This window comes from Elephas maximus, chromosome 1 (assembly GCF_024166365.1).
Source record: "Elephas maximus indicus isolate mEleMax1 chromosome 1, mEleMax1 primary haplotype, whole genome shotgun sequence".
In the NCBI taxonomy this organism is placed as follows: Eukaryota; Metazoa; Chordata; class Mammalia; order Proboscidea; family Elephantidae; genus Elephas; species Elephas maximus.
The window spans coordinates 30,949,468-30,960,085 of NC_064819.1; the positions used below are offsets into that span (position 1 = coordinate 30,949,468).

At 45.8% G+C, this 10,618-nt stretch overlaps 1 protein-coding gene across 1 annotated transcript; it reads right to left on the bottom strand.

Moving 5' to 3' along the window:
- Window positions 1-1,368: 1,368 nt before the first annotated feature.
- LOC126074568 (5-hydroxytryptamine receptor 3E-like) lies at window positions 1,369-10,357 on the bottom strand. Its single transcript, XM_049881470.1, is given in 10 exon segments — window positions 1,369-1,598; window positions 1,710-1,910; window positions 2,088-2,292; window positions 2,641-2,801; window positions 3,117-3,286; window positions 3,462-3,566; window positions 6,308-6,312; window positions 6,440-6,484; window positions 6,997-7,163; window positions 10,291-10,357. Coding segments are annotated over 10 exon segments (1,356 nt in total).
- Window positions 10,358-10,618: the final 261 nt, after the last annotated feature.

Here is a 10,618-nt window from a genome sequence, read left to right on the forward strand (position 1 = left end):
ATAATAAAAACCCCTTATTCATGAATATTGACAAACACTCTCCTAAATAGTCTTTAGATCAAAGAGGAAATAAAAAGTGGAAGTATGAAGTATCTGGGAATTAATGAAGAGAAGAATACTTCATTCTAAAACCTATGGGATACAGCTAAAATTGTTCTCAGAATAAAATTTATAGACAGATGGAGAATACTTTGCTTGAGAATTCAGTTTAGAAAATAAGAAAAAGAATTAAAATGGAACAAGATAAATTAGGAGACTACTAAGATGAAATCAGTGTAAGATAATGGAAAAAATTAATCAACAGGATCTGTTTTCAAAATATGCCTTTGAAAACACTTAGGAGAATTAAAACTTCACAAACAGGACACTCATTACATTGGACTGGAGGGTGAAAGGAGCCTCCCTTGTGACATCAAAGCTTTACCACAGGCAGAGGTGATATTTTGAAACTATCAGGTACTGGCTAGTTAAGTTTCTACTACATGACATGACAAAGGGCCAGAGATTGATGTAAAATGATTTATTGAGGCCAGTTAGTGGGCAGAGGAGGTGTGACTTGCTCTGCAGAAGGCATAAGGAGGACCTAGAACCACATGGGAGGGCTAAAGGAAGCCAACAGAATGCAGGAACAAGGGGAAATTGGAATTGTGTTGAGACTAATTGCTGCTGTGTGCCATCAAATCAATTTTGACTCATAGTGACCCACAAAAAGGAGCCCTGGTGGCGCAGTGGTTAAAGTGGTTGACTGCTAACTGAAAGGTCGGCAGTTCAAAACCACCAGCCGCTCCATGGGAGAAAGATGGGGCAGTTGGCTCCTGTGAGATTTACAGCCTTGAAAATGCTACAAGGTCGCTATGAGTTGGAATCCACTTGACAGCAGTGGGTTTGGTTTGCTTTGGGGGACACTATATAAAGTAGAACTGCCCCATAGGGTTTCCTAGGCTGTAGTCTTTAGAGAGAGGATTGCCAGGTCTTTTGTCCTACACAGCAGCTGCTGGGTTCCAACTGCTGACCTTTTGGTTAGCAGCCAAGAGCTTAACTGTTGCACCACCAGAGCTCTTTGAGACTAATTAGTGGGGCTGAATTGGGATACATGGAATGCAACAGGGATTTTGATCATTTTTGGAAACCCTGGTGGCATAGTGGTTAAGTGCTACAGCTGCTAACGAAAAGGTCAGCAGTTCGAATCCACCAGGCACTCCTTGGAAACTCTGGGGCAGTTCTACTCTGTCCTATAGTATAGGGTCACTATGAGTCGGAATCGACTCAAGGGCAATGGGTTTGGTTTTGGTTCTGGGGGGCTATGACACTTGGTACTGGAGAAGGGGTGACTCCACAAGAAGCTCTAGTAGCAGATAGACACCAAGCCTAAGTGTTCCAGAGGACGATGACAGTAATGATGGAGGAGGCCATGAAGAGCAGGTAGAGGCAGAAGAGCAGGGAGTCCATCACGTGGCTGAACTGCACCCCCAGGTCAACCAGGTGCTTCTTCTGGGCCTCAGCTCCCTGCTGGGCCCTTGCTGATTGAAGGCACCCATTTAACTCTGCCTCTCTAGGGCCAGGTATCTTCCCTGCCAACACCTCTGGTTCCTTCAGGCCTGTGGAGAAGGGCTGGGAAGGTCACCTGAGAGGAAGGGTGACAGGGAAGGAGGCAGGAGCAGAGGAGTGGAGGTAATTGAAGAGGGAGTGTGGGTGCTGACTTCCCTTACCAGGCAGGTGGGTGGGGGTGAGACCCTCCTGGGGTGCAGCAGGGCAGCACTTCCTGGGGCTGGTGCAGTGCAACAGAAGGGAGCGGAGCCACTGAGGCATAGGTAGGGGCTGGGTGGTGGCCAGGTGTAGCAGGTAGGTGATGAAGATGGTCTCTAGGAGGCTGACCACCATCAGGGATAAACACAGGGCAAAGTAGACACCTGGAGGGAAGGCAGGGATGTGTGAGGGCCACAGACACTGCTGAGGACTTCTTTCCTCTCTTCCAATCCTACGCCGGCAGGCAGGGAGCCTCCTTTTCCCAGTATGTCCCCTTCCCTGAGCTAGTTCAGTCTGCCCTTCCCACACTTTGGTCTTCCCAAAGGTTGGAGGGGCCATACTGGTGAGGGGGGTGCCACTGGTGGGGAGTAAGTCATTCATCATAAGCAGGAAGACGTTGTAGCCCAGCAGAAGTGTTATCTTGAATGGGGCACGATTCCCACTCTCTGTGGGCAGGTAGAAGCTGAGGGCATCAATGGCAACCAGAAGGCCACTCGGCACCAGAAGGTTTATCATGTAAAGGCTGGGCCTGCGCCTGATGGCCACCTGGAGGGGGTGGGGGGAAGAATGAAAAGGATATGGGATTCTGAGGCTGCCAGGAACAGTAGTGACCATTTCTGTCTTTGCCCTTCTCATTGGTCTGATTCCACTGTGGGGTCAGAAGCTGTGTGAGATGCAGCTTCATAATTTGATGTAGAACCTGCAGAGGGAGAATTAGGCCATACCTGTGAGCTTTAGGAAGGAGAGTGAGGCTGAGCAGTCAAGAGAGAGGGTCTCATCTCAGAGAAGTTTCTGGCCTCAGGTAGAAGAGTGAGAAACCCTAAGACTTTGGTGGTGATTCTAAGCAAGGGTAGAAGCAAGCAAGGACGGAAAAACAAGGGCATCTGAGCTTACATAAAACATGATCTGATCATATATGTTGGTGCCCACAGACATCTTCAGGGTGGACTTGTTGATGCTGAGGAGCTCCCACTCCCCATGGGTCTGGACGATATCCCGGGATGTGTCTGCTATTTCCCACACTTCCTTCTCCATGCCCAGCAACATGTTATCCACTGAAAGAGAAAACCATCCAAATCATTTTCCAAGGAGAGTTTCCTGGTGGCTCAACTGCCCTCTCCTTTTCTATCCTTTCCTTCAACAAATATTTATTGAATGTCTACCATGTGCCAGGGACTTTGCTAGGAGCTGGGGATAGTAATGAACAAGACAGACTTGGATTCTGCCTTTTAACCATCCATAGAGCCTTATCCTTTGCTTTTCTATGTCCCCGTGGTCACTATCTGCTCATAGTTTCTTTGTATTTCACTTTCTGTTGCTTCATTGGCTGCTCTCATTTATTCCATCCCCGAGACCTCGCTGCAACTCACCTGTGTACAAGAACGAGCTGAAGGTAAGTGTGCAGTTCTCCTTGTCAAAGGGAAAGTAGAAGATGTCCAGATTACAGATACTGGCCACCTGCATTGGTTTCTTACACTTGATGTGACCTTCGTTACTTACGTATGCTGTGAGGCCTTTTGGAGTCTTATCCACACTCATGCTGTAAAAGAGATGGGGTGGGAGGCAGGGGCTATGGCCTTCCTTCCTGCTTTTCTTCTATGGTCATTTGTCAGCCATCTGATACCATTTATAGTGGCCACGATGGCAGATTGTGAACTCTAGTGGTAGCAGGCAATGGGGATTCCCTCTGGCTTTCCCCAGCCATTGATACCCACAACTCAACGATGAAAATATCTGGGAGCCACAGATTTTTTGTTGCCACACTGATCTTCATGATACCCTCACACTCCTCTGGGTTCCAGCTGATAAATGGGCTAGACCTAGAGCCCAGGTGGAGGAGAGAGGAGAGCTTGGTATCAATCAGGGTTATATTCTCCTACCCTTCTATTTCTTCTTAAAAAAGAAAAGTTAGAAAATATTTCAAACATATAGAAAAGTATATAAAATAATACAATAAACATCTGTGTATCTACCACCAAACTTTGTGAAGTTTTAATATTTTGATAAATTTGGTTCTGCTTTTTCCCAAGAAACAGCAATCACAGAGATAATTGAAGTTCCCTGTGTCTGTTTCTTCATAAACTTGGATTCCTTTGCTTTCCCACTTCGGTGGGAAATTATTGAGGAGCAGGGAAATCCTCTCCTTTTTACAGTCGGAATGAGATTCAGAGTTGAAAGATCAGTAACTCAGTCTCTATGAGATATAATGGAAACCCTGGTGGTGTAGTGGTTAAGTGCTATGGCTGCTAACCAAAGGGTTGGCAGTTCAAATCTGCCAGGTGCTCCTTGGAAACTCTGTAGGGCAGTTCTACTCTGTCCTATAGGGTTGCTATGAGTCGGAACTGACTTGACGGCACTGGATTTTGGGTAGAGATATAATTTCCTTTCCATGAAATAAAGGTAGTAAAGAATAGTGGCTATGAAGCTGATTCTGACTCATGGCGACACCATGTGTGTCAGAGTAGAACTGTGCTCCATAGGGTTTTTAGTGGCTGCTTTTTCAAAAGTAGATCTCCAGGCTTTTCTTCAGGGTCACCTCTGGAGGGACTTGAATCTCCAGCCTCTCTGGTTGGCAGCCAAGCGTGTTAACCATGTGTACCACCCAGGGACTACAATAAGGGTAATACAAAAAAAACCAAAAAACCAAGAACAAACCTGTTGCTCTAGAGTTGATTGCAACTCATAGCAACCCTATAGGACAGAGTAGAACTGCCCCATAGGGTTTCCAAGGGGCAGCTGGTAGATTTGAACTTCTGACCTTTTGGTTAGCAGCAGAGCTCTTAACCACTGTGCCCACAGGGCCCCTATCGTGTATTAGTATCTAGTAAAGTCTTGACTGTCTTCCAGGCCCCTCTTACCGGCCTCTGTTGCAAGGAGACCTTGAACAAGCCCTCAGATTTCTTGAAGTCAAGAGATTAAGTGGTCTTCCTTTCCTTAGTGGGTGCTGGGTACCATCCTCTCTTGTTTCTTTGGTGACCAGTTCTCCTTCCAAGGATAGATTCCTTCTCTGGAAACTGTGTTTGAGAATTGTCCGACTCTGGGTGGGCTTGTCTAGTTTCAGGGCACTTCCGAGTTTAATGGCTGCAATCTGTGGAGCCACAGCCAGAACAGGGGGACTCTGTGCACAGTAGATAAAGTTTGTACTTCCCAAACTTCACTGTGCATACAAAGTTGCATCTGGAGATCTTGTTGAAATGTAGGTCTGGCTTCAGTAGGTAGGGTGGCCAACTCTTTTTGGCTTGCCTGAGATTTACTTGGTTTTAGAATTTTAAGTCCTATGTTTTGAGAGGAGCCCTGGTGGTGCAGTGGTTAAGCGTTTGCTCAGCAGTTCGAATCCACCAGCCCATCCTTGGAAACCCATGGGGCAGTTCTATTCTGTCCTATAGGGTCACTATGAGTCGGAATTGTGGCAACAGGTTTGTACCCTGAGAAATCTGTCAGTCCCAGGCATACTGGGACAGCTGGTCACCCTAGATGGCACCCGGGACCCAGTGTATATCTGATAAGCTCCCAGGTGGTACAGTCAGTCAGCGCTGTGGTCTGGGAGCCGTACTTTGAGAGCAAGGTTAGGTGATTATTACCAACCTTCCCCTGCTTCCCGCCTGTCTTAGCTATCCAGTGCTGCTATAACAGAAATACGGCAATTCAGTGGCTTTAAAAAACAGGAATTTATTTTCTCACAGTTTAGTAGGCTGGAAGCCTGAATTCAGGTTGCTAGCTCTAGGCGAAGGCTTTCTTTTTCTGTTAGATCTGGAGGAAAGTGCTTCCCTCTTGGAGCTTCTGCTCCTGGGCAATCTTCATGTGCCTTGACATCTCTCTTCCCCCATCTCTGCTCACTTGCTTTTTTAACCTTTTATACAGGCAGTTCCCAGATTATGAACAAGTTCCATTCCCTAAGTCTGTCTTTAAATTGAATTTATATATAAGTCGGCACAGTTAAGCATGGTTTGTATCTAACGTCTGTTGGTCAAATGTTTGTCTTAGTGTATCGTATGTACCTTTCTATGCATAAAAAACATTAAAGAAACACTTCCAGATACACTAAAACATCTTTAACATAATAATACAGTAATATAGTAATAGTAATAATGTTTTGATGCTCATTGCAAAGTAGTGCCCATTTGTTATTACAAATCACTGTATGTACCACAAGTTTTTAAAATAATAGGCTTTACGGGTGTTGTATGTAAGCCTAACCGCATGTAACTGGGGCAGTTATAACTAATTACTGGAATATTTTTATAAAAAATAATAAATTTCTGCTGAGACACTCCACAAAAACTTCCTAGACAGTCATTTTGGTGTCACCCCCTCTGAGAGTGACACCCAGTGTGGTCCCCACCCTCCCTAGTGACCCTACTGGTTGAGATCTATGTTATAGCCACAAATATAGTCAGTTTTAGGGAATATCCCATGTGGGTCAGAAAAGATTGTATATATCCCTGGGTACTAAATTTGATATATTTATTAGATCAAGCTTTTTAATTATGCTTTAAAAAATCAGTGTGTATTTACTCTTATTCTATCTGATTTTTGAAAGTAGCATATTGAAACCTCTCACCATGTCTGTAGATTTTTCAATGTATTTCAGACCTATGTTGTCAGGTACACAGAAGGTCATGCTTATTCTGTCTTTGTTTAAAATCCTTCCTGACTCTAGATGAAGGGGGAGAATAAGCAGTGTTCTCCATACCATTTCTAGCCACAGGAAGGACGACATGAGCTGAAGATGTTCTTCCTGTCAAAAGAATTTCCCGTTGCCAGCACGTTGCCAGGAAGAGGTCTGTCCACCCTACCTACTTTGGTTTACCAACCCACAAGGTATATCAAAGTGATGCTGTGGTCAAATAAAAAGGCAATACTATAGGTCAAGGATAAAAGTTTGATCAGAACAGATGTGTTAGGCTATGGGCAGGAGAGTGCTGGATTAACGTAGTGCTTCAGAACATTGGCTCTATGTTGGAATCAATTGGGAAGCTTAAAATACCAATGCCTTCCATCCAGTCAAAACCTCTGGGGATATGCTGCCACGGGTAAGAAGAGAATCACTGGGTGAGAAGGAAAGAAATTCTCTTTCACGTGTTGTTACCCTTCACCCTGCTGAACTAGAGAGAGCTTCTTTGAGAGCCCCAATGCTACCCAGCAATGGTGGAGGAAACCGGAGTGGGGTTGAGGCTTTGTGGGGTTGCCTTGTCAGGGGCTGGGAAAAGTTAAGGACAACAAGCAGGGGCCAGAGGGGTGGGTGCTCACCACGTCCAGGTTGGCAGACAGGGTGAAGGAGATGTTGACTCAGGTGGGGATGCTGAAGTTGGTGGCTGGACGGAAGGCTTCTCTGCCAAATACTGAATCCAGAACAGTGGAATCTATCCCCTGCTGGCCAAACCGGGAGCAACTGATGGTGAAAGTATCGCCTCTTCCTGTAGCAGACAGAGTGTGTGAAATGAGGGAGAGAACTCCCGTGTTCTTTATATGAGAGGGGTCCCGGCGCAGAAGCCTGGGTAGCCCATGATAATAGTCATAAAACAAAAACAAACAAAACCAATTGCAATTGAGTTGATTGAGTTGATTCTGACTCATGGAGACCTCATGTGTTTCAGCATAGGACTGCATTCCATAGGGTTTTCAATGACTGTGATCTTTCAGAAGTGATCACCAGGCTTTTCTTCCAACACACTTCTGGGTGGACTTGAGTGCTTAACCATTTTTGCCACCCAGGAACTCTCTGATAATTATGATAGCTAGCATTTATTGAGCACTTACTATGTGCCAACTATATTCTCAGCCCTTTAAATCGATCACCTCATTTAATCCTGTCAAAGCCCTATCAGATAGGCACTATTTTTAGCCTCATGTAATAAATACGTAAAAAGAGGTGCAATAGGTTAGTTAACTTCCCAAGGTCACATAGATAATAAGAGGCAGAAACTGGGCTTGGTTATAATGCTGCTTCCTTATACACTCCAGGGATACATGGAGAATGGGGAGGGGGCCGCTGAGAGGTGTCCAGATTCTGGGCTCTTCCTGGCAAGGATGATGGGCTGGGCTGGAAGGCAAATGATTGAAGCTAGTGTGGTCAGCTGAGTTAGGGTGTCTGCCTCCTCTCCAATGTTTCTGTCTCCACACAAAGCCAGTGTGGGCTACACAAAGCCTGCCCAAATCTGTATGCAAATGGAGCCCTGGGGCTGTGATAGCCTTTAGATAGGATTATAGTCCAGAGCCCCAGAGAAAATACCTATTTCAACCTTAATTACCCCAACCTCCCTTCTCCCTACTTTGCTGATCAACCCTGTTATCAGCCTTCTGGTGTGACCCTTCTGAGGTGTGGCCTTCCCCCTTCTTTATAAAGATTCCCGTTTCCTACTGGCACAGATTTGTTGGAGGAGCAATAACCTGAAATGAGAGAGGTGGCTGATGACCCCTTTGCCAAGGACATGGAGGCTTATCCATTCCCAAAGTCACAGTGCTTTCTGGGCAAGTCTTTGAATCATCCTCTGAGCAAAGAATAGTCGTTCATCAGTCATAGTCTGTGAGGGCTCAGAGGTGAATTTGTAATGTTTTCTACTGCCCAGAACTGGTGTGGGCCCTGGTGGGTCAGTGGCTAAAAGCTCTCAGCTGCTAACTGAAAACGCACCAGCTGCTATGCAGACGAAAGATGTGGCAGTCTGCTTCTGTAAAGATTAGGGCCCTGGTGGCACGGTGATTAACAGCCTGGCTGCTAACCAAAAGGTCGGCAGTTCAAGTAGTACCAGCTGCTCCTTGGAAACCCTATGGGGCAGTTCTACTCTGTCCTATAGGGTCATATGAGTCGGAATCGACTCAACAGCAGTGGGTTTTGGTTTAGACTCCCACTCACAGCCATCAAGTTGATTCTGACTCATAGCGACCCCATAGGGTTTCCAAGGCTGTAAATCGCTATGGACAGACTGCCACATCTTTCTCCTGCGGAGCTGCTGGTGGTTTTAAACCACTCAGCTTTTGGTTAACAGTTGAGCACATTAACCACTGCGCCACCAGGGCTCCTTTGATTTACACCAGGTGTACATTTGTGCCCGTTCCCTGAGCTGGGCTCTAAAGCCACCTCTGGTTCAGTCCTCTCCTGTGCGCCCTTAGGTTTAAGGGGGGAGGGATGACATTTATTGGCAACAATTTTTTTTTTTTATCAAACGCCAGGCACTGTGCTACACGCTTTGTCTCACTGAATTCTCACAGCCCTGCCAGGTGAGGAAACAGGAGCTGAGAGAAGTCAGGCAACTCACCCAAGGTTACACAACTAGCAAAGTGAGAGACCTAGATTCAAACCCTGGTCTGTCTGGCTCCAAATCCCGTGTTCTTTCCACTCTACCAGATTACCTTCATTCCAACTCTCACTCCGCTCCCCTCTGGCATCTACCGGACCTAGATCACTTTGATGCATAGGTGGAAGGAGAAGTTATGGATAAAGTAGGTGGCACTTTCCTTAACAATAGGGTGGATTTTACATTCTACTTTGGTGAGTAGCGTCTGGGGTCTTAAAAGCCTGTGAGCGGCCATCTAGGATACTCCACTGGTCTCGACCCTTCGGGAGCAAGGAAGAATGAAGAAAACTAAAGACACAAGGGAAAGACTAGTCCAAAGGACTAATGGATCACATCTACCATGGCCTCCACCAGACTGAATCCAGAACAACTAGATGGTGCCTGGCTGCCACCACTGACTGCTCTGGCAGGGATCACAATAGAGGGTCCTGGACAGAGCTGGAAAAAAAATGTAGAACAAAATTTTAACTCAAAAAGAAAGACCAGACTTGCTGGCCTGACAAGAGACTGGAGAAACCCTGAGAGTACGGCCCCAGATACCCTTTCAGCTCAGTAATGAGGCCAGTCCTGAGGTTCACCCTTTAGCCAAAGATTGAATAGGCCCATGGAACAAAACAAGACTAAAGGGGCGCACCAGCCCTGGGGCAGGGACTGGAAGGCAGGAGGGAACAGGAAAGCTGGTAATAGGGAACCGGGGGTTGAGAAAGGAGAGTGTTGACATGTCATGGGGTTGTTAACCAATGTCATACAACAATGTGTACACTAACTGTTTGATAAGAAACTAGTTTGTTTTGTGAACCTTCACCTAAAGTTCAATAAAAAAAAAAAAAAAAGGGTGAATTTCATACCGTAGATAGAGAATTACACCTATGGATAGAAAGATGGATGGACATAGAGTAATAACTAAATGGAAGAGAACAAACACAATTATAGTAACATAGTTTTAGAAAATTCTAATTATGTCCATTTTAGGTAATCTCCAGGAGGCCTGGTGGTGCAGTGGTTAAGCACTCAGCTGCTAAGCAAAGGGTCAGGAGTTCGAACCCACCAGCTCCTCTCAGGGAGAAAGATGTGGCAGCCCGCTTCGGTAAAGATTTACAGTCTTGGAAACCCTATAGTGTTGCTATGAGTTGGAATGACTCAATGGCAGTGGGTGTGGTTTGGTTTTGGGTTAGATAATCTCTAGGAGTAGGAGATCTGAAAGAAGAGAGGCTTTTTCCTTCTTCCCCTGTTGTTGCCCATTTCTTACCTTGAAGCAGAAGACTGAGAATGAGGTAGAAGGGGAATTTCTTCCTGTGGAACCAGCTTCCTTCCATCTTCTTTGTCTAAGTTCTTCTCTGAGCATATATCAGGACCCAAAACCCCCCAGGTTAAAGCACAGACCACACCTAGAGTTTAACTTTGAATACTGGTGCATTGGCTGACCACTGACATTTGTAACCTTCCCGGAAAGAGTGTCCTGCGTGGCCACAGTGTACTCTTGCTTTGTTCTTGCCCATGTCTGAGGTTCAGTTTGCTTTTAAGACTTTATCTTTGAGTTATAAAAAGAGCAGATTAGACACAGAGAGAAGCAAGCA